This window comes from Acomys minous, assembly GCF_964271855.1.
Source record: "Acomys minous genome assembly, chromosome: 18".
Lineage (NCBI taxonomy): Eukaryota > Metazoa > Chordata > Mammalia > Rodentia > Muridae > Acomys > Acomys minous.
In genome coordinates this window covers 53,807,979-53,831,915 of record NC_140501.1, presented here as the reverse complement: position 1 = coordinate 53,831,915, position 23,937 = coordinate 53,807,979, and the positions used below count along the sequence as shown (strand labels likewise).

The following is a 23,937-nucleotide window of genomic DNA, read 5'->3' as shown; positions in this document are numbered from 1 at the left end:
ATCTAACAGCAGCTGGATGTACTCAAAGGTTGAGAACCGCTGTGTGCCCTCCAGCCCCTGCTCATACATTTTTACAGCCACTTGCATCTGGCTTCACAGGGCCTGTTGCCCTCAGTGTGTTTGTGTCCCAGCATCTTCCTATAGTACGCATAGCCCTCTGAGTTTTCAAGCCCCGTGCCTCCGGGAGAGGTGGCTCTCTCTCTCTCGCGCGGTGTGTGTTTGCAGAGCCCTTGCTTCTTCCTCGCGTCGCTTAGAGGACCGCCAACAAGTTTATGAACCATTTGCTCAGTAGAAGTTTAATGGAGAAAGTTGTTTCAAACGATCGGTCAAAAAAGAACAGCTCTTTTACAAACAAGTTATGGCAGTGATGAGGCAAAACCCCAGGTTTGATTTTTTTAATACTCCTCTCACCAGGCCCTAGAAGAGGGCAGGAAGTGAGTGAGAAGATTGGGGCCATTAAAATGTTAGCTGGAGGAATTACAAAAATACACTCTGATGTAGCAACAGGGTTGTGGTGAAACATGCCATGGGGGGGGGGGGAGAAGAACTGGGCAGGGAGGTGCTGTGGGTGCTCAGTGCCTCAGGGAAGAAGGAATCCTGACTCTAGGCCGGCAGGTCTGGGTGTGGACACATGCTGTTCGGGGGATCACCTGGATGCCTGCAGAGACACAAAAGATTAAAATGTCAAACCCTGTCGGTCTTCTGAGCTGTCCATCCTGGTAGCCCAGCTGACTAAAGCAACCCAAAGCAGGCCACCATGGCAAACGGTTCCCAGGTGACCAGAAGGGGTCCTTACTCGCTGCCCTAGCTTACCCGCCGCTTTTGTGTACCACTGGCAGGAGTGCTGCATTGGATAAAAGGGAGGGTGTTGACCTAGAAGAAGGCAGGGCGACAAACCTCTTCCCAGTTCTCAGTGTCTATGTTAAACACTGTCCTGAAAGCTCTCTTATATGGCCCAGGCGCCCTCAGCTAAATGTGGAGAATGTGGGATTGTGAGTGTGCCGCCGATGTCCAGAAGGTCAAGGCCAGATGTGGCAGAAAGTATTAGCGGTATAGGTCAGAGGAGAGGCTGCCCCCTAAGACCTGCTGTTTCCTCCTCACAGCCTGTCCGGGGCAGTTCTGCATTGCAGGTTCTTCCACTCCAGTGTTGGCTGGACCCCTCCCCGGATTCCAGTCTTCTGAGTATAGGATTGGCATTGGCACCTTCCACGCCAAGAACAACTTTGGCAATGGGGAGGGGGCCAGAGTGGAAGGATTTCTATCACGCACACGGCACGTCGGGCTGTGTGTATGCAGATAAGCAGGAGAGTATCCTCTGGCTGTGACAGGCTCATTAACACACAGCCGGTCTGGAACTCAGCACACAATGCGCGTGCAGGAGAGAGAGAGAGAAAGCTGGTTACATGGTGACAGGACAGTCATTAATAATACCCAAATGAGCTGGCTAATGCGTCCAATCAAGAACTTTGCATGTCGAGCAAAGCAGCAGACAGAAGCCGCTTATTAGCCCTGTTACAGCACTTCTCAGCTGGAAGTATAATAGAAAATCAGAAAAACCAATTGTCCGGCTCAAATAGTATTTAAAAAAAAATAAATTGATTCTTGCTAATGGGACTGATCTTAAACTGTTTTTAGGTAAAGAATATTGTTGTGGTTTAGATATGAGCTTTGGTGTCCCTTAAGAGCCACTTTGAAAGAATGCTGTTAAGATTTTGAAGAATTCGTGCTACTTCTGAAAGATTTATTACTAGATATCAGACTAGAACGCTTGTCAAGAACTGAGCGGAGGTGCACACCTGTAACCCCAGTACTCTGGGAGGCAGAGGCAGGCGGATCTCTGTGAGTTCGAGGCCAGCCTGGTCTACAAAGCGAGTCCAGGACAGCCAAGGCTACACAGAGAAACCCTGTCTCAAAAACAAAACGAAACAAGAACGGAGCTTGTGACTTCAGAGTGTGCAAGTCCCCTCGGGATCTTTGGAGATGAATCATTCTGTTAAGATACGTACAGTGGCCGGCTCCCCACAACCCGATACACGTGTCCATCTTGGAGGGTAAGCTTGGGGTGAACAAGTGGCCCTACCAGCGTGGGCCTTGTGAGCTGGCCCTGTGCCAGTGTGAGCACCAAAGATTAGCATGTGGATGGATCTGCCTTGAAAGAGGACTACGAAGGACATGACTACCTTGGCTGTGTGGGAAGCAAAAAGAGAGACCTGCATGCGTTTCCCTTCCGTGCCTCAGAGGTGGGCAACACCATATTGTCTCTGTTGGGACAGTATCACATTGTCAAACTAACTAGCTTTTTTTTTTGTATGAGGCCGTGTTTCCAAGCTGTCTCGTGCTATGTGGGAGGCTGCCCATGTTCATACTAGCGTATGTGGAGGAAGGGACATGGACTTACGGTTGGACTTTTTCTTAAATCCACTGTGCTAATTCCTAGTGCCGTTCCATAGTCATTCACTGATAGAGTTTGGGCTTAAAATCAGTCGGCAATAACTGGGTCTCCGCTGTGTGTTTTCTCATAGGCTTTATATGAGTGTGTAAGTGTGTACCCCAGGGTATGAATGACGCAGGGGAAAAGAACACAAATGCCATCCTGGGAAGAGGCAAAGCAAAACAAAACAAACAAAAACCAAACAAAAGCAAAAAACTGCAGGAAAAAAAAAAAGACTCACTCTTTCTTAGGGCATATTTTAAAACCCACTAGATCCATTGGGCCAAATTCTGGAATCCTGGTTCAGCAAGGATTGCCATTAATGATAAAGAACTGGTCTTTCCCCGGCAAAGTGCCAGGATGACCAAATTGTTAGAGGAAGAAATAGGCATAACCCTGGGTCTCAACGTAAAACCTTTGACAAGGCGAGATAGGAAATATTAATGGTTTCCATGGAGTTTAGCCAGCTTGTATGTGGGGTACAGTGGGTAAGCTGTCTTTGAAGTAGAGCAGTAATCGGCCTTTTTGCAAATGGCTAAGAGGAGGGTTGGGCTATTGGTTTTTTTGCAGATAAAGTCTCTGAGGAAAGGTGAGCTGAATGGTTGCTATGGTAACTGGCTGTTAGAATTGGTCCACTTAACTGTCCCCATAGTAACTAAGCTCCTGGAGAGCTATAGAGGAATTAGTTATCTTAACATACTACTATTATCCCCATGGTAACCAGTCCCTGAATGGGAGTGGTCAGCCACAAGGAAAATGGTGGGAAAAACTTTGCTCCTGGGAGAAATGGGGCAGGAAGGAGGTAGCAATGTGAATTTCTTCACTAACCAAACCTCTCAAGAGCTGGAGTCCTTGAGATGTGTGTGGAGAGAGGGAAGAGGAAGTGTGTGTGTGTGTGTGTGTGTGTGTGTGTGTGTGTTTGGGGCTAAATTGTTTCTAGGCTTGGGAAGAAGCCTGAGACAGTTGGGTGAATGAGGTCACTTCTTGCCCCCTGCTAGTTGGCGCCCAACTCACTCATGGGTTGCAGTGGCCGGTGCAGCTGGGAGGGGCTTCTTCTGGCTACACATTACCATTCTGGTGGAGAGTGCGCCGGCGCTGGCTTGACTGCATGCTCAGAACCAGGTACTGTCTCATAAATTCACTGAAGCGCTTCTGGTTGGCCAACTTCCGGGCCGACTTCCGGGCCCCAGTGAAGCCCCCAAACCTCTTCTGCAGCTGCTTTTGCTCCACCTCGTCAGCGTCATCTGCGCCAGGCGCCGTATCTCGAGCTTGCGCCACACTCCTGACACGTGGCATTCGCTTCAGATGCTGCATCTCCGAGGCTTTTGGCTGGTAAAGAGCAGCTGACACAAGCTCTGGGTCAGCAGGGCTGAGCTGCCCAGAGCCACTGGCCATGACTTTGGTGCACGCAGTCCAGAGTGGGCGGGGGAAGACCTTCTCTTCACACTGCAGGATGCACACCTGCAGAGACACAGGCAGGAGGAAGAGAAAAGGGTCAAAGCCAGGGAAGAGCTAAGCCACAGAATCATTTATATCTGTTCCAAGTCATGTTTCTGAGGGACCATTTCTCAAGTACCATGCAGAAGTTTATGCACGCGTGCGCGAGTGTACATGTATGTATGTGCACGTGTGTGTGTGTGTAGACCAGAGGTACACATTAATTATCTTCCTCTATCGTCACTCTTCATTTAATTTTAATACCATTTTCTTTACAATAATAATAATAATAATTAACTTTATTACTTATGTTTTATTTTAACTAATTTATTTATATTTATAATAATTTTAATTATATAGATTATTATTATTGTTGTTGTTGTTGTTGTTGTAAAGAAAATGGTATTAAACACTGTGTGGAGTCTCCTTCTACCTTTATGTGCCTTTCAGGAAGCAAACTCAGGAAACTGGCTTGAATAGAGGCACCATTACCCACTGAGCCATCTCCCTGGCCCTTCCACTCTCTTTTTTAATGCAGGGTCTCTTATTGACCTGGAATGACCTGGTCCAGTTGGGCTAGACTGGCTGGTCAGCAAGCCCCAGGGGGCTTCCTGTCTCTGCTTCCCTACTGCTGGGATCCCAGGTATGTGCTTCCGTGCTTGGCTTTCATGTGGCTGCTGGGAGTGGAATACAGATCCTCATGTCTTAGGGTGTGGTGTGATGTGAGGCAACGCCACGAGTGAAGGGACTTGGAGAGGAAAGGCTTTATTGGGCTTATATGTCCGCATCATGGTCCATCACTGAAGGAAGTCAGGACAGGAACCTGGAGGCAGGAACGGATGCGAAGCCATGGGAAAAAATGCTGTTTCCTGGCTTACTCAGCATGCTCTCTAATAGAACGCAGGGTCACCAGCCCAGGGATGACACTACCCACCATGGGCTGGACCCTCCCCTGCCTTCCCCATCAATCACTAGTTAAGAAAACACCTTACACCTGATCTCTGGAAGTCATTTCCTCAACTGACACTCTTTCCTCTCTGACGACTCCAGCTTCTGTCAAGTTGACGCAAAGCCATGCAGCACAACTGATGAGCCGTCTCCCCAAACCATGTTGCGGGAATTTTACATATAGCAGCACCACCCCACGCCCCCAAATCTGTGGAATTTCAGAGTTGGAAACAGAACCCGTTGACTATGCTGCATTATTTTACTAATAAAGAAACTAGGGTGCTCGCTTCGGCGGCGCATATACTAAAATTGGAACAATACAGAGAAGATTAGCATGGCCCCTGCGCAAGGATGACACGCAAATTTGTGAAGCGTTCCATATTGTTCAGTGAATTAATAAAATATCATATTAAAATGCTCAAAAAAAAAAAAAAAAGAAACTAGGGTTCAGAGCTGTGATTCATTTATCTCCAGGTGACCCAGCGAGTTCACACAGAATGAAAGCATTCCAAATTATGCCCCGCTAAAGCCGTGGCCTTTTGGAGTGTAGCAAAGTTCATGAGTGTCACTCAGGTAGAAGAATTCTACCTCTACCATTGAGCCAGGGAAGGGCAGACTGGTTACAGAAACAGGGGAGGAATGAGGTTATATCTGCATGTGTATTTTAAGGTCGCCCTTTAGCTGGGGAATGGCTTGCTTGGGCCAGCATGAGGACCTGAGTTCAGATCCCATGACGAGCACTGGCCGCCCTGAGAGAGACTGTCTCAAAAAAGCAAGGCGGGGGAGCGCTAGAGGAAGACACACATGCACACAGGTGCACAGTCACGCACACTACACATGTGTATGCACAAGCACCTGGGAAGTAAACTAAAGCCACCATCTAAAGATCAACCCTAGTGTCACTCGTTTCCATTCTACTTATAAGTAGCCACTCCTATTCGTGCATCATTTATAGAAAGCTATGTCCAAACGACTCTGGATGCAGGCAGGTTGGGCACGTGGAGCTAAACCCTACAGTCTACTGGACTTGTGTCTACTTAGATACAAGCTAGGCAGTGCCCCAGGCACTCTCTGCTGCTGGCCTGCTCCTCCAAGCGCCAAGTCCGCTAAGTGGAGAGCAGCGACAGGACCATGCCATCTTTCCATCACCCTCTGGCTGATTGTGACCTTGGCTTCATTCTCCTGCTCTCCTATCTCCATCTGGGATTCCTGGAAGCCTCCCTGCCAGCTTTTCTTACCATGTGCATTTTGGCTTCACCCTTGACTCTCGCTCTGATGCTCCTGGCCTTGCTCAGATGAAGTCTTCTTTCTCCTTGACCTTTCCAGAGCCCCTCATCAAACTGTTGCGCTCCTGCCCAGCTCCCCAAGTTCCTTGTGGTATGGAGATGGTCTCTTTTTCTCTAGCACATAACCCTGGTCCTTCCTGAAGACAACAGTGCATTTCCCCCACCTCCTTGTAGTCAGATGTAGCAGGCAGCAAGAATAAAAATGACCACTTGAGGCTTCCACTGAGTGAGGGGCTGACTTAGCAGGGAAGAGCACCCTTTCTCCTCCTCGTCTGGTTGGGGATGTGGGCATTTGGGGCTGTTTTTCTGTTGCCATCCTGAAACTACAAGGTGACTTGGAGGGTGGCCTCCTGTGCTGGAAGCCAAATGATCATGGGAGCAGTACTGTGGCAGAATAAAAAGACTTGAGACCTTAGGGCTGTGACACCAGCCCTGAATTCACTTTGTGGATTGTCACATCTGTCTTACTGGGTCCCTGTTATATTGGTCTTTTGATACCAGCAGGTAAATTCAATCCCCATGTGATATATTCTCTCCATCTGCTCTACCTTTATTTCTATTGCTGTGATAAAATATCCTGATGAAAACCAACTTAGGGGAGAAAGGGTTTATGTATTACTCCAGGTTACAGCCCAATATTGCAGGGAAGTCACAGCATCAGGAGCTTGAGACAACTGGTCACATTACGTCTGCAGTCAAAAGCGAAGAGACAGGAACACATGTAGGGCTTATGTACTTGCTTGCGTGTGCTCAACTCTTATATAGCTCAGGAGGCTCTGCCTAGGGAATGGTGCTGCCCACAGGGGGCTAGGTCTTCTCAAGTCAATTAACTTTATTAGGACAGTTCCCTCACAGAAATGCTCACAGGCCAACTCAATGTAGATCATCCAGCATTGAGATTCTTGTACTATGTGGTTCCAGCTTGTGGTAAGCTGGCAAATGAAGTTAATATCACACCACTTTATTTTGCCTTTTTGCTTGCCCTTTCTCGTTCTCTTTGGGTGGTTTGTTATTCTATAGCTGACTTTTAAAAAAAGATTTACTTTACTCTGTGTGTATGTGTGTGTGTGTGTGTGTGTGTGTGTGTGTGTGTGTGTGTGTGTGTACGTGCACACATATGCCTGTGGGTACCTGTGGAGGCCAGCAGAGGACCCCTGAAGCTGGAGTCACAGTAATTTGTAAGCTGTTGGATGTAGGTGCTGGGACCTGAACTCTGGTTCACTGAAAGAGTAGGAAGTGCTCTTAAACAATGAGCTATCTCTCCAGGACTAAGTGAGATGTTAACCTCTGGATACATTTTTGCTTTTCTTCTTCCTGCCTTCCCCCTATCCAAGCAGTCTGTGCACCTGCCTCTCTTTTCCATTCCTTCTGCAGTGCCTGAGTGCTTCTCAGAAGACAGAAGCCTCCCACTGATCCTCCCATCTCTCTCTTTGCCACTCAAATCCATGTGAGGTTTCTGGATTGCTCTAATCACATCATGCCCTGCCCACAACTGCCTGGTATCTTGTCTTGTGTTCAAAACATCTCCGGACTCCTGAACAGGGCATATTTAATATGTGGCCCAGCCCATGTTTATGGCTCATTTCTAACTCCTTGTTCTTTTCAGTCTCCCAGGCACGCAGGGCTTCTATACCTCACACAGTCCCTGCCTTTTGTCACTCTGTGCCCTCTGATGGAATAACCCTTGTACCATCCTTGTAGACATGGCTGCATTCTAATTTTACCTCTTTATCTGTTATCTTCTTTTGGTTCCTTGTAAAGAATTGCTCTGTCTTATCTCTGTGTTCCCACACAACTTGTGGGGATTTTAATGATAGATATGATATTTGTAATACTGTATAAAGCATAATCTAAAAAGTTGAGCACTTTATATGAGTCCTGGGTAAATGCTTCTCCTTATAGTGATTAATCGGCAGTCAACTATATCTCTTAAGTTCTGGAAATACTAGTGCATGGACACATTTGGTTGTCATGTGTCTTTTTAGAAAATATATGCGCTTGGTGCACGTGTGCATGTGTGTGCATGTACATGTGTGTGTGCATGTGTGTGTGCATGCATGTGTGCATGCGTGTGTGTGTGTGTGTGTGTGTGTGTGTGTGTGTGTGTAAAACCCAGAGGACAATCTGGGGTGTCGCCATCAGGAATGTTGTTCATTTGCTTTTAGGCAGGGTCTCTCATTGGCTTGGAGCTTACCAACTAGGCTAGACTGGCTGGTCATGAACTCCCAGGGACCCGCCTGTCTCCACATTCTCAGTGCTAGGAGTACAAGCACATGCCATCATGCCCTGCTTTTCTTTTTCATTCCAGAGTAAGTTTAATTACAAGGACATATTGCAACTATTATATCAAAAGTATTATTATTATTATTATTATTATTATTATTATTATTATTATTATTATTATTTTGGTTTTTGAAGAAAGGATTTCTCTGTGTAGCCTTGGCTGTCCTTGGACTCCCTTTGCAGACTAGGCTGGCTTCAAACTCACAGAGATCCACCCATCTCTGCCTCGCTGAGTGCTGGAATTGCAGGTGTGTGCTACCACATCCAGCTCGAAAGCATTTACTAATGAACGTTAAACAAAACACTATAACTTTTCTTTCTGATAAATAATTTCTGTAGCCTGTGCATGTGCATTAGTTCTGACCCAGATTCTGGAGTGTGAACTCAGGTCATCATTTGGGCAAAGTGATCCCTTAATGAACCGAGTCCTCACGTGTCTTCTAGTGCCACGTAGAGGCTGAGGGTGTTAGCAAACGCCTTCAGTACACCAAACAGATGCCAGCAACCAATAGTTGCCCAGCTCCTCCGGTCCATGGTGGCAGATTTGCTAAAATGGTATTTTCCAGAGTCTGGCAGGAGCACAGGGAGGTGTGGGCAGCACTGACAAGACTAATAGAGATGTGGGCTTGGGAGCAGCTCAGCCTTTGGGTACAACTGGTTCAACTTCACAGAGAAGGAACCCTCACTGCTTGCTGGATTTTCTGTGAACTGAGTATTCCTGGGCTCCTTATGCCAGATGGTAATTAGATCTTGTGTCAATGAGAGGAAATGAAATTTTGTGATCAAACCAGATGCCTTGCTCTTTACTGAGACTCAATACAACACCAAATAAAGCAGATACTGACCAAATCATCACAACCGTTGCTTTAGGATAAGGTTTGAGGCAAATCTGGGGTATCTAAATGTACAACAGCATTTTTAGTGCCAGATGGGCATATTGAGCCTCATGCTTAACCCTCTGGTCTGGGGTCCTCATCAGCCATTTCAGAGGGCTGGGCTAGTGGCTTATTAAGTGAGCTGGACATGTTTTCTCAGCCATGATGATGATGACATTGCTATATTAAGCCAGAGCATCTGGAGTCCTAGACTGGTGCCAAATTGATTTGTAAAGCTGGACTTTTGGAGAGACTGAGCAAAGAGCCGTTTGACTGTCTGGATCAGAGATTAGGGTACAGGCTGAGGGTGTACAGCAGCTAGGCCTGGGTTCTAGCCTTGTACCGCACATCAGACACAGGAGTCCTCTGAGGGGAATGAAGACAGTCGCTGCAAAGCTTTGGTTCCTGTTTCTGGCTGAGTGATGCTTAGGAGCTATTTGTTCTAGGAGGTCCTGCATGGCTAGGCTTGTAGCTCAGCCATAGCACACCTGCCTGGTCATTCACAGGGCCCTAGGTTCAATCCTAACTATTGCAGAATTTATAAAAATAAGTCGAGAGGCTGAAGAGATGGTTCAGTGGTTAAGAGCACATACTGATCCTGTAGAGGATCCAACTTCAGCTCCTAACACGTAGGGATGGCACGCAGTCACCTATAACTCCAGCTCCAAGGGCTCTGACACCATCTTTGGCCTCCATGAGCAACTGCACTCATGTGCACAAAGCCCCCCCCCAATATACATACATGAATGTGTGTGTGTGTGTGTGTGTGTGTGTGTGTGTGTGTGTGTGTGTGTATTCAAAGGCAGACACTAACCAGGGCAGCAGATAAATATCATGGAAAAATCCACTAGGCGAGTGTTTGCTGCAAATCATCTGCTAAAAACCTTCACTCACTGCAGGCAGAGGCGCCAGGAGGGAGTTTCTGTTGCCATAGTTTTAGGACTTTTCAGTGCATCTCCCTAAACTGTTTTTGAGAGTGTGTTGTTTTAGTCTTGAACTCTAAAATAACTCTTGTGAGACTGGTTTCTTCTACTTGAACCGATGGACTAAGAGCCACTGACAATTAGGTGAGAAACCAGAGGGCACTGCAGTGGGTTTGGATGTGAGTCATGTGCTGACCAAAATTATAGTCTATCAAAAAACCAACCGTGCTTGGGCCACCTACCAGGAGTAGAAATAGAAAAATTTCAGATGAAGCCAAGTGTCCTGAAGATCCTGGGAACAAGTCAGGGTTACATAATCGGGTAGAAAAGACTGGGGAGGTGACCCTGGCTGAGACGAGAGTCCCCTCCCCCCCTTCCCCTCATCACAGCAGACATAGGCAAGATTTGCAGATTCAGAAAACGAGACATAATTGCCTATGTTCTTGGCATTTCATTCTACTTTAAAATGGGTTAAAAGGGAATATGAACTAGAAACAAAAAACAAGCAGGTAATAGCGTCCTCAGGGGCCAGCAGGCACCGCGAAGCATTTATCTCCGACTGTGAGGCTTTTTACCAATCCATTTTCTGACTTGTTTCTAGGAAGTAAAGGGGGTGTTGTCTGGACCCCGAAGATCTGAGATGCTAATGTAGAGATAGAAGCATGCTTCCAATTCTTCACCACCCCAGCAAGACCTGAATGTACGACATTACGGCAACTGCCCAAGATGTGCCCAGCGAGGAGCCTAATATTCTGAGAATCATACAGTTTCCACAAGCCAGGCTGCCTGAGCCCTGCTATGGGCCACATGCTGAGACCCATGCTGGGAGGCCTAGAAAGGTAAAGAAAAGAACTCATACCTGACAGAGAGAGAGAGAGAGAGAGAGAGAGAGAGAGAGAGAGAGAGAGAGAGGGAGGGAGGGAGGGAGGGAGCGCAAAGGCAGGCATGGGCCTCAACAGCCAGAAAAAGTATAGCCCATGAGTATCCTCAACCAGGAAGAAGAATTTTATTTCAATTCCTCATCAAGCTCAAGATCAGACTGGTGAAAAAAAAAAACCAAACCAAAAACCCTGGGGGTGTGAGAGTAGGTGGTAAAGCCAGCATGTATATTGAAAATAAAGGTCACAGTGGAGAAAACAAGGCTGGCGGTGCTAATTTTCATCCAACGTACACTGGCCATTCTCATCTGTACGTGATCTACAGCAGTGGCTTGGGATACAGGCAGGTTGGGCACGTGGGGCGTGGCATGCAGTCTACTCCATCGGGGCTCCTCCCCATCCCCAAGCCAGGCCCCAGAGCTCCAGGAACTCGCTGCTGCTGCTGTACCTCAGTTTCTGGTGGAGACCATCAGCCTGACCATGCCATCTCTCCAGTTCTTTCTGGCTGCTCCTGGCCTTGGCCCCACCCTCCTGAACTTTCTGTCTTGGTTTGGGTCACCCAGAAGCCTCCGTTTCCTTCTTCCTATATGCTGGTTTAGCTCTACCTCTGCTTCTCCTCTGCATTTTTGGATCAAAACTCCACCTGAACTTTACCTTTGTGTGTGAACAAAGTGTTAACAGGGCGAAGCTTACTCTTGGCCTTGAAGTATATGTGGAGTTTTGTGGATGAGGTAAGGGAGAGGCAGGTGCAAGGTGACAGGAGAGCAAGGAAAGTCAGGGTTCCCTAGGAGCTGCCAGGAGTGGCTGGACCTGGCCTTAAGCCCAAGAGAGAGAGGGTCAGGGGTATAGCTTCACTGTTACCTGCAGCCTGGGGAGAAAAGCCAGGGCGTGTGGTGGCAACTCAGAAGGAGAGGGACAGAGGGGCAAGAAGCCATCTTGCCATCTCTATGTTTAGCGGTTGGGCAGAGGAATAGAGGCCAATACAGAAGGCTGGGAAATAGTAGACAGAGAGGGAAGAGACCCATAAAAGCACCAGATGTTTCTGGAAGGACGAGTTATTGGACAGATAGTTGCCTAGAGGAAAAGATGATGGATGTGCATCAGAAACACATTTGTCCGAGGGGTCAGAGGCTGCCCTTCCTTTCCGCGTGACTGTGGAGTGCCTGGGGCTGGGCGACTGCAGTGCCTGTCTGTAGGGGCTGAGGTCATATTTCTACCTGGAGCTGGGAGGTAGCAAGGTGTATTGGGCACCAGCTACACTGGATTTTGTGTCTGCACATCTGCCTTAAGGAACAGCAATGATTTGCTTGTTTTGAAAGGCTAGGCGGGGGGCGGGGGGGGGGGGAGAGTTTGAAACACAGCGCCTTGAAAGCAGCTTTATTGACTTCAAAGGGAAAACATAATTGAATCATACTGGATTTCATAGGCGAGAGTAGCTATCTAAACTGAAATTAAAGGAGTGAGAAGGCAGTTCATTTAATGAATAAAAATTTAATGTTTTGTACACCAAGTTGGAAATTTAAAACACAAGAGAGCATTTTGGATGCTCATTATAGAATTATCTGCAATATAAAAAAAAATGGATGACAATATGCACATCCAACAGATGGAGAATGGAGAGTAAGTTATATACTCATAGAAAGAAATCACTTGGAATAATGTATAATAACATAAGACTATTGATCCTGAGATACTACAGAAAGTAAGAAAAAGTAAGGTTCTCTCGGATAGATGCAGTATAATAGTTGATCTTCATTGTCAACCTGAGGGGTTTAGAATTGTTTAGGAGACAGTTGATAAGGGTATTTCTTTGTTTGTTTGTTTGTTTATTTATTTATTTATTTATTTATACATGAGTGTTCTATTTGCATGTATGCCTGTATGACAGAAGAGGGCATCAAATCCTATTATAGATGGTCATGAGCCACCATGTGGTTGCTGGGAATTGAACTCAGGACCTCTGGAAGAGCAGCCAGTGCTCTTAACCACTGAGCCACTGTTCCAGCCCTGATGAGGGTATTTTAAGACAGGGCTTATTGAGGATGAAAATCCCAACCTGAGTGTGGGTAATGTTATCCCAAGAGCCGGAGTCTAAGACTGAACAACGAATCGAGCTGTGAGCATTGCTAGTCACCTCTCTCTGCTTCCCGACCATAACCCAATGAGACCAGCTGGCTCGATTTCTTGCTTCCACGCTGTCTTCTTCATGATAAACTGTGCTCTTAGACTGTGAGCCAAAATAAGCCCTTCCTTAAACTTCAAGGGTTTTTGTCACAGCAAAGAGAAAAGTAACTAGTATGTGGGTTGAAGAAGATTTGAAATTTCTTTATATATATGTGTGTGTGTGTGTGTGTGTGTGTGTGTGTGTGTGTGTGTGTGTATTATGCATTGACACTGGGACAAGGACATCATGAACAGATATTTATTAGAAGATAAAGATGGAAGATCAGAGGGGTCTGGTGGTAGAGAGGACTACAGGGGTGTGGTTATAAAGAGGGAGGATCACAGGGGTCTGGTGATAAAGAGGGAGGACCACAGGGGTCTGATGATAGGGAGGACCACAGGGGTCTGGTGGTAGAGAGGGAGGACCACAGGGGTCTAGTGATAGAGAGGGAGGACCACAGGGGTCTGTTGGTAAAGAAGGAGGACCACAGGGGTCTGGTTGTAAAGAGGGAGGACCACAGGGGTCTGGTGGTAAAGAGGGAGGACCACAGGGGTCTGGTTGTAAAGAGGGAGGACCACAGGGGTCTGGTGGTAAAGAGGGAGGACCACAGGGGTCTGGTGGTAAAGAGGAAGGACCACAGGGGTCTGGTGGTAAAGAGGGAGGACCACAGGGGTCTGGTGGTAAAGAGGAAGGACCACAGGGGTCTGGTGGTAAAGAGGGAGGACCACAGGGGTCTGGTGGTGAAGAGGGAGGACCACAGGGGTCTGGTGGTGAAGATGGAGGACCACAGGGGTCTGGTGGTAAAGAAGGAAGACCATAGGGGTCTGGTTATAAAGATGGAGGGCCACAGGGGTCTGATGGTAGAGAAGGAGGACCATGGAGGTCTGGTGATAGAGAGGGAGGATCTCGGGGGTCTGAAGGTAAAGAGAGGACCACAGGGGTCTGGTGATAAAGACGAAGGACCACAGGGGTCTGGTGGTAAAGATGGAGGACCACAGGGGTCTGGTGGTAAAGATGAAGGACCACAGGGGTCTGGTGGTAAAGATGGAGGACCACAGGGGTCTGGTGGTAAAGATGGAGGACCACAGGGGTCTGGTGGTAAAGATGGAGGACCACAGGGGTCTGGTGGTAAAGGGGGAGAATCACAGGGATCTGGTGGTGAAGAGGGAGGACCACAGGGGTGATAGTAGGAAGATGCAGCTCAGGTCAACCTGTGTCCTCTTGGTCACATGACAATGCTCAAGTCCTATGACCTCTGGAGAGACTTGAGTGTCTCACTTAGGGTTTGCTTTGGAGTCAGAGGGAGGGGGTGGCGGGGAAGAGGGCTGCCCCTCAACCTCCCGGACCTACCTTCAAGTTGAAGCTGTCTGGGGCTGGGTGGAGCTTCTCCTGGCAGCTGAGGCAGTCCCTAGGACAGCTGCTGAACGCACTGGAGAGCAGGCTGAGCAGCAGGATGTCACCAAACAGGATTCTCATGGTGTAGCTGCAGGGAGCAAGAGGCTGAAACACAGAGGACACGTGTTAGTCAGTACAGTTTGGGGAGAGGGTTAGTTAGCTGTGGGGCATGACCTGGGCAGGCAAGCATCATTCCTCTGGGAGGAGACTCCTCAGGTCTGAGAGTCAACCTGGGAAAGAATAGATTGTCAGGAGTACTGGTGGCCTGGTCCCTGCCATCCTGACCTGCTTTCATTCACAGGCTATGTGTAGTCTGGATCCTGGGAGAGCACTTGTGATTCCTGCCACTTGGCTGGCCTCTGTCACTACAGGAATTGCTGTGGGGTGGGCAACAGTCTTCCTGGAGGACAGAGGTATCACATCCCAGCTGACGAATGCATGCCTTTAGGTCAACCTCTTCAAACCTCAGTTTTCATAGCTGTAAAAGAGGAAGCACGGGGGGGGGGGGGGGGGGGGCGGGGGCTGGAGAGATGGCTCAGTGGTTAAGAGCACTGCCTGCTCTTCCAAAGGTCCTGAGTTCAATTCCCAGCAACCACATGGTGGCTCACAACCATCTGTAATGTGACCTAATGCCCTCTTCTGGCCTACAGGTGTACATGCAGGCAGAACACTGTATACATAATTAATAAATCTTTAAAAAAAAAAAAAAAGGAGGAAGCATGGCACATGCCTCATAGCAATGTTTGGAAGATGAGATAGGGGCCAGGTCTGCAAAGTGACCAGAAATGCTTGTCCCTCAAGTCTCTCTTTCAGGAAGCTTCCATGTGTCCCTGTATGTCACCAATGTTCTGAGCTACTGCTATGGTCTGAGTGTCTTCTCAGAATACGTATGTCATATTCTATGATGCTTAAACTCAGCAGACAGCTTGAGCAGATTATAAACAAATAGGAGGAGGTGGGAGAAATGGTTCAGTGGGTGAAGTGCTCGCTATGCAAGTGAGCGCTGGAGTTCGGATCCCTGGCACCAGCAAAGGCTGAGTGGACATGGTGGGCCACCTGTAATCCCAGTGCAGTGGGAGGTAGAGGCGGGGAATCACCAGAGCAGGGTGGACAAATAATTGGTGAACCAGTGGCTTCCAGGCCTGTGTGAAAGAATCTGCTTGTCTGTGTATAGTCTAGTTAGTGATGAGGAATATATCTGAAGTCAACTTTGGGCCACCATACACACGATCAGCACATACTCCCACATACTATGCACACCCGCCTACACACACCATACACATACACACACACTATGCACATATACCCACACACTATGTACATACACTCACATGCAATTTACACACACATACTATGCATATATCACACACACTATGCACACATTATGCAATATACCCACACACAATGTACACCCACATTGTGCACAAACACCTATGTACTATGTACACACACTAGGCACATAAACACACGCTATGCACATACACCCACACAGTATGTACACACACCAACACACTATGCACACATACACTATGCACACACACACACACACACTATTTACAGACACTCACATACTATGTACACATACTGTATACACATACACACACTCACACACTATGTACACATACTGTATACACATACACACACTCACACACTATGTACACATACTGTACACACATACACACACACACACACACACACACACACACACACACACACCATAAAAAATATTAGTAAATTACTCCTGGTTCATCTGTAATGGCATCTCTAGAAACCATGAGATCCTGAGGGTGCTGGCATAACGAATAGGTTAATCCCTTGGTAAGTACATAAGATGATAGCTTTGTTGGGAGGCAGTGAAAGGCAGAAGGCAGAAAAGTAGAAGTCTACTTGGAAAGAGTAGGTCACATGACTCCTGTGGCTACTCAGCATGCCTTCTTTTTTCTGCTTTCTGTCTGCCAGGAAGAAGCTCCCCTGCCTTGAGAGTCTCCAGACTGAAACTCTCTGAAGCCATAAACAGAATAAACAATTCTTCACAGAAGTTGTTTCTGTCTGCTGTTGTGTCTGTGATGAAGAAAGAAAGGAACCTAAAACCCTAGCCCCCCAGGATGATGACAGTAGAAGGTAGGATTTGGTGGGGGGATCATTAGCTCCTGGGGTACTGTCTGTGACTTAGGGAATGGGGCTCACTTGGCAATAAAGATGCTTGTATCTTGGCATTGGATTTCCTGTTCTAGAACCGTGAGGAATGATCTCCTGTTGTTTATAAACCTTCCGGTCTAGGGTCTTTTTGTTACAGCAGCCAACATTTAAGATGAAAGCTGGCTTCCTGAATACAGGGTTATGATGCTCACCTTGGTGTTCCATGCATGGGAACGCTGTAGGAAAACGGATGAGGAAACTACTCTAGTAGAAGAGTTAATGGTTAGCTAGTTGGGTTGGTAGTTTGTCACGTTTACGCAGAGTTGCATAAAAATATTGTGATTTTTCTAATTCTTCAACATCTGTGATGGCTATTCTAACTGTGCTATCAACGTGACTACATCAGAAAGTAACTAAACCCAAGCAGTTGGGCACACCTGTGAGGGATCTCTCTTAATTCAATAATTTTTTTAAAAAAGATTTATTTATTTATTTATTTATTTATTTTGTATATGAGTACAACTGTCTTCTTGCACACCAGAAGAGGGCATCAGATCACATTATAGATGGTAGTGAGCCACCATGTGGTTGCTGGGAGTTGAACTCAGGACCTCTGGAAAACCACCTAGTGCTCTTAACCTCTGAGCCATCTCTCCAGCTCATAATTAAATAATTTGAAGTGTGAAGACCCATCATTAATCTGGATCCTTTGTTTCTTTGTTTGGTTTTTGAGACAAGGTTTCTCTGTGCTGTCCTGGAATTCACTCTGTAGGCCAGGCTGGCCTCAAACTCACAGAAATGTGCCTGCTTCCGCCTCCCAAGAGCTGGGGTTGGAGGCGAGGGCCACCACTGCCAGGCTAATCTGGATTCCTTGAGGTATGAAGAGCCACCTTTAATCTGGGCCACATCCTCTGGGGACAGCCTATACAATGGACAAGGAAGAAGGAAACGTTCTCTTTACTCGCTTTCCCTCACTCTTGCTGGCCAGTTCACTCCGTCACTGGCATCACAGCCTACCTTTTTGGGATTCCAGTGTCTACTGAAGACCAGCTGAGACATCCAGCTTCATGGCCTGAACGACTACTGATTCTTGGAGTTTCCATTAGTAGACAGCCATTATTGGACTAGCTGGGCCATGGCCTGAAAGCCATGTTAATAAATCCCACATATATGTATATATATATGTATTAATATATACATGTATAACTATAAACATATATACTCTATCAGTTTGTTCCTCTACAGAATCCTGACTAGAAAAATCCTTAGACTCTGAAACCTACTTCCTTGGATTATGGTAGTTTGGGTTGAACCATCTTTACTTGGAGGATTGAATGGAGGGAGGAGGCATAGGAAACTAGTTTTAGCTGTTAACTTGACACCTAAGGTCACTTAGGAAGAGTCTTAACAAGGGCTTGTCTAGGTCAGGTTTGTCTAGGGCATGACTGTGAGATTGCCTTGACTGTTAATTGATGTAGAAACACCCAGCCCACTGTGAGCAGCACCATTCCCTAGGCAACAGGTCTTGAACAGTATAAGGGAGGAGAGATGCAACTGAGAGCAAGCAAGTAAGCAAGGTCGCATTCGTCTCCCTCTGCTCTACATGTGAATGTGATGTAATAAAGCACTGCGAGTCCTTGTCACTGTGGCTTCTCTGCTTTGATAGACTCTAGCCTGGAACTGTAAGCTTAAAGAAGTTGCTTTTAAAGTAAAATTTATTTTTGTTGATGTATCTCTCCTCTCTCTCTCTGTCTCTCTCTCTGTCTCTCTCTCTGTCTCTGTCTCTGTCTCTGTCTCTGTCTCTCTCTGTCTCTGTCTCTCTCTCTCTCTCTCTCTCTCTCTCTCTCTCTCTCTCTCTTTGTGGTGCCTCCAGAGGCCAGAAGAGGGTAATGGAGCTCTTGGAGCTGGAATTACAGGCAGCTGGGAGCTCTCCAACGTGGGTGCTGAGAACCAAAGAGTAGCAAGTGATCTTAACCACTGAGCTAACTTGCCAGTCTTCTAGCGTCAGGGTATTTTTTTCATGGCAAGAGAAATGAAGGTTGAGAAGAAACTTTCTAGAAATATTGATGTTCTCTACTGGGGCTGTAGGGGTGTGTATATATTCTCCAATATCCATCAGATTATAGATTTAGAGTGTTTATTTTACTCTATGCAACTTTTCTACATGGACAACAACAACAACAAAACAACTGTTTTCACTGCTTTTTTGCCAGATGATTCTGAGAAATCTATCAGGTTTTGCCTTTTAAATGATGTCTGCTGGGGTCTTCTAAGAAGTGTATAGTCTTGGGCCCTACCCACAGCCATCACATCAGGATCTGTGTCCCTAACAATATTCTTGGGTGACTTATCTGTTTGACATAGCTGTAGAGGTGAATGGAGCCAGTCAACAGGATTAAGAAGGGAACATGCAACAGATGCTACCAAGGAGTCATATTGGGAGATCACTAGGCTCTTGTGTACCAAGAAGTGTTTTGCACCTGAAGGATGGTGTTCAGTAGATTTTTGTTTGTTTGCTTGTTTGAAATAGTCTCACACAGTCCAGGGTGTCCTTCGACTCCCTATGTAGTTGGAAATAACCTTGAACTTTGAACCCTGGTCCTTCTGTTTTTACCTCCCAAGGTCTGGGCTTACAGTGTACAGCATTAAGCCCAGTTTATAGTGTTGAGTATTCAACCCGGGGCTTCATTTACACTGGGCAAGCATTCTACCAATTGAGTTACATCCCCAGCCCTCAGTAGGTGTTTAAGTCAGTGAGTTACCATTTGAAGTGGGTATCAAAAATGAACATTTGGTAACGGGGAGCCCAGGAGCTCTGGATCAAAGCCTGTGCGAGTGGAGGGTAGACCAGTAGCCTGCCCACACTCTTTAAGGTTAGCACCTGCTGAAGAGGCTGGTCCAAAGGGAGCAGGTCTTGTCTGCTCTTCTAGGACACTTGTGCTTTATCCTTCAGATGGTGACATGCCTTGAGCTAATAAATAAAAGACTCACACATCTGTATCAGTGAGTGTCTCTCCAACACAAATTTTTTTTTCTTTCTCTAACCCAACAGCCAGTGTCTAGTTGAGATTTATTGCCTTATTATTGTAATACTCTCCTAATTAGTCCACCTAATCATCTGGCCTCCCTCCAAGCCATTGAATGATACCATTTCATTCTTAAAATAATTCTATAATATCCATGGCCATCAGATGTTCCAAGGACTTGGCTGGGCACTGGCTGCTGCCTCATCCCTCGTCATTCATTCTGGCATCACTTCCTGACTCAGTGAGAACAGCTCCCACCCATCTCAGGTTCCTAACCTTGTCACTAACTGTTTCCTCTGTCAGAATACCGTATCCCCATGGCAGCAATGTCCCTCTTCCAGAAAGCCATCGCTAGACTGGGCTTGAGCTAGACCAGTCTTTGCTAGTGCTGTGGAGTCCCAAGGCAACATATTACCATAGGAAACAAGTGGGGCTCAGCAATCCCATCTGTCACATGGGCTAACCAGAGTGGTCCTGCAGAGTTGTGTAATGTGAGTTTTTCTTTCTTTCTTTTTTTCTTCTTTTTTTCATCTGATCATCTTGGGAGAAGAGCCCTGGATTCAGACCATTGATTCTGTAATGTACCGGCTGCATTCAATCTCACCGTAAAAATAAGGAGCATCTGAGGAACTTCTGTGTTGCTTCCACTGGCCTATGATTTCCTGGAGGACTGAGGTCTTGTTCTGTTTGTCTGCCCGGTACCCAAGCTGGGACACAAACTTTAGGATCTGCTCAATGAACAGTTGACAAAGGACAGTGGGGGAATCTCAGGAGTCCACTTCCTTTTTCTCTGCAAATTCCAGGAATGTTCTGGAATGTTCTGGAGCCTCACTGGGAGTCCAGTGTGCTGCCTCAAGAACCTGCACCACCCACAAATGCTCTATTAGCGGATGGTCCTGTGTGATCAAGGAGAAGAGGATGCTATGTCATCCCAGTAAGGGACGATGATGTCATCTTATGCAGACATTCTGATGCCTGTCTGCTGGAGAACTGGTCACACAGGATCGTAGCTGGGGCTGTGTCCCGTACAAGGTCTGTGAGGGTTAATGGGAATGCTTCTTCGAGGTGAAAACAAAAATGCAACTCAAATAGCTATTATACAAAATACACGTTCCAGAACACAAAGCACTCTCAAACAGGCTTTCTGACTCTCCTGTCAGCTGATAATTGCTTCCAAGTTTCATATGCAGCTCAGATTTTGTACTTCTAGTTAGGAAAACATTTTTTTTTCCCCTTGTAGGATCTATTCAGAACAGCACAGCTGTTCCCTGTATCGCCACACGATGGCAGTGGCCATATGTCACAGAAGAAAGGGTATGGGCCATTTCCTCTATTTCCTGCCTAGAATGTTTAAGGCAAGTCTTAGGGCGAGCTGACAAACTGTGACAGATGTTAATGAGACTCCCCCACTGAGGGTACTCAACGACTCCATCAGCAACTTGATGTGCCTGAAGTGTTGGCGTTTTGACTGATAGTTGTCATTTACAATTTGGGGTAAGCGGAATGTAGGGGTGCCATCCTGGAACAATTAGCCTCTGCTGCCGGCTGCATGTAAAAACGTGTAACTCACTAGCCCTCTGGGGTTGGTTTTCGTTAGACTCCCCTCCTGTCTGCTCTTTATGTCCTTCCTTCCACTCTCACTATCCTCTTCTTCCTCCGCCCCTGCCTTCCTCTCTAATTCTTTCTCTCCAATCTTCTTCTTCTTGACTTCCTTTCTCTTCCTTCACTTTTTTTTTTTTTTTTTGAGACAGGGTCTTACTATGTAGCTTTGGCTAGCCTGGAGCTCACATTGTAGACCAGGCTGGCCTCAGACTCATAGAGATCCTCCTGCCTCTGCCTCCCGAGTGTGGGGATTTTCCAGCTCACGTTCTTCTCGCCTCAGTCTCATCTGCCTGAGGTCACATATAGGGTGCCATCTTGCCACTACACTCTCCCCTTTAACAAGCAGTTCCAGCTGCTACATAAAGTCCTTCCACACTGGACAGCCTCCGTTCCTTTCTGCAAGCCCACGAAGCCACAAGGTAGGAGTGACAATAGGGTCCCATCTCACGGAGGATGGTTTGATCGACATAAGCAAGCGTGCAAAAACCAACGGAAATACATCACAATGTAGACTCTTTTTTTTTTTTGTAGTTTTATGATACCCAGGCCAATTGTGTGATATATAAAATTACATTAAATATAGAGAGCCTAGTAGAAGTTTTAATTTTTAAAGATGATTTATTTATTCATTATGTATACAATGTTCTGACTGCATGTGTGTCTGTCCACCAGAAGAGGGCACCAGATCACATTATAGATGGCTGTGAGCCACCATTTGGTTGCTGGGAATTGAACTCAGGACCTCTGGAAGAGCAGACTGTGCTCTTAACCTCTGAGCCATCTCTCCAGCCAGAATTTTTAATTTTTAAAAAAGTTTTGTTTTGTTTTGTTTTTTTAGACAGGGTTTCTCTGTGTAGCCCTGGCTGCCCTGGATTCATTCTGTAAATCTGGCTGGCCTTGAACTGACAGATCTGCCTGCCTTTGCCTCCAGAGTGCTGGGATTACAGGTGTGCACCACTACTGCTATTTTGTTTTGTTTTTTGAGACAGGGTTTCTCTGGGTAGCCCTGGCTGTCCTGGAACTCTCTTTGTAGACCAAGTTGGACTCAAACTCACAGAGATCTGCCTGCCTCTGCCTCCTGAGTGCTGGAATTAAAGGCATGCATCCGGCTTTGTTTTACATTTTTTAAAGTAAAGATTTATTTTATTTTTTGAGGCAGTGTGCCATGTAGCTTAGATTGGCCTTGAACTCACTATGAGGATGACCTTGAACTTTTGACCCTCTTACCCCCACCTCCCAAGTGCTGGATTACAGGCATTCACTACTATACCCAGTTTAGACAGTACTGGGGATTGAACCAAGGGCTTTGTGCACGCTAGGCAAGCACCCCACCAACCAAAGCTTCATCCCCAACTCCAAAAGTTTTTTAATTTTTAATAAGTCTGAACATGTCTGGCATGGTGGTACACACCTATGATCCTAGCACTTGGGAGGCTTAAGTAGGATGAGTGCTGCAAGTATGAGGTATGTACACACACACACACACACACACACACACACACACACACACATACACTCTTGTTCCCGACTCACATACCATACACACATACTCACACACTTGCCCCCCACACTTACACACACTCACGTACCACACACACACTCACACACACTTGCCCACCACTCTCACACATACTTGTCCCCCATTCACACACTCACATACACACTCACACATACACTTGCCTCCCACTCACACACACACTCACACATCACAAACACTTGCCCCCTCACTCACACACTGCATACACTCACACATGTACCATACACTCATGCACATACAAACACATGTCTCACACGCACACTCACCCCCCACTCACACACACACTCACATACACCATATACACACTTACACACACACTTGCCCTCAGCACTCACACAGACTCATATACCACATATACTCACATACCACACACACTCACATACAAACTTGCACATACTCACATACCACACACACACACACTCTTGCCCTCCACTCACACACACACTTGCCTCCCCCACTCACACACACTTGCTCCCCAACTCTCATACATACTTGTCCCCAATTCACACACCACACACATTCACACATACAGTTACACACACACACACACACACACACACACACACACACACACACACACACACCAGCAACAAGTAAAAGAAGCCTAAACTCCATCTGTGTGCTGGTTTGGAGCTGTGCACATATGCTGGGGTCGAGGAGAAGGGATTGGAGTCATATTTGTGCCTCTACCTTGTCCACTTTGTAACTGTCTGACTTTGGGCAAATTATTCCTCTTCTCAGAACCTTGGTCTTCTCAGCTGCCAGGTGAAGGTGGTGGACGCCCCCGTTCGCTTACTCTCCAGCCATGGTGGCTGACCATCAGTGAGCACCGTGCACCTGAGGATGTTTGAGTTTTTAATGGCTTCCATTTTTATAAACAAGCCCAGGGCAATTAGCCATTCACTGTGGCAATCCTATAATCAGGCCATTTTGTATTGAATAAAGAAAGGCTTAATTACCTTTTATTTAGGTAATGGCACCTTATAAATTTGATTGTATCTTGCTGTTTATAA

The 23,937-nt window shown here is 46.6% G+C and overlaps 1 protein-coding gene across 3 annotated transcripts in view; it reads right to left on the bottom strand.

The window, feature by feature from the left end:
• Positions 1–269: 269 nt before the first annotated feature.
• PNOC (prepronociceptin) overlaps positions 270–23,937 on the bottom strand; it is a 30,120-nt gene continuing 6,452 nt past the window's right edge. For 2 of the 3 annotated variants that reach the window (XM_084767428.1, XM_084767427.1), the window contains exons 2-4: positions 14,576–14,725; positions 3,502–3,892; positions 270–658 (exon numbers count right to left, since the gene is read on the bottom strand). In XM_084767428.1, coding sequence (XP_084623554.1) covers positions 573–658; positions 3,502–3,892; positions 14,576–14,701 — 603 coding nt within the window. In that variant the 5' untranslated portion in view covers positions 14,702–14,725 and the 3' untranslated portion in view covers positions 270–572. Of the gene's footprint in view, positions 659–3,445; positions 3,893–14,575; positions 14,726–23,937 lie in introns of all 3 variants that reach the window. The other variant, XM_084767429.1, reaches the window with a different exon arrangement.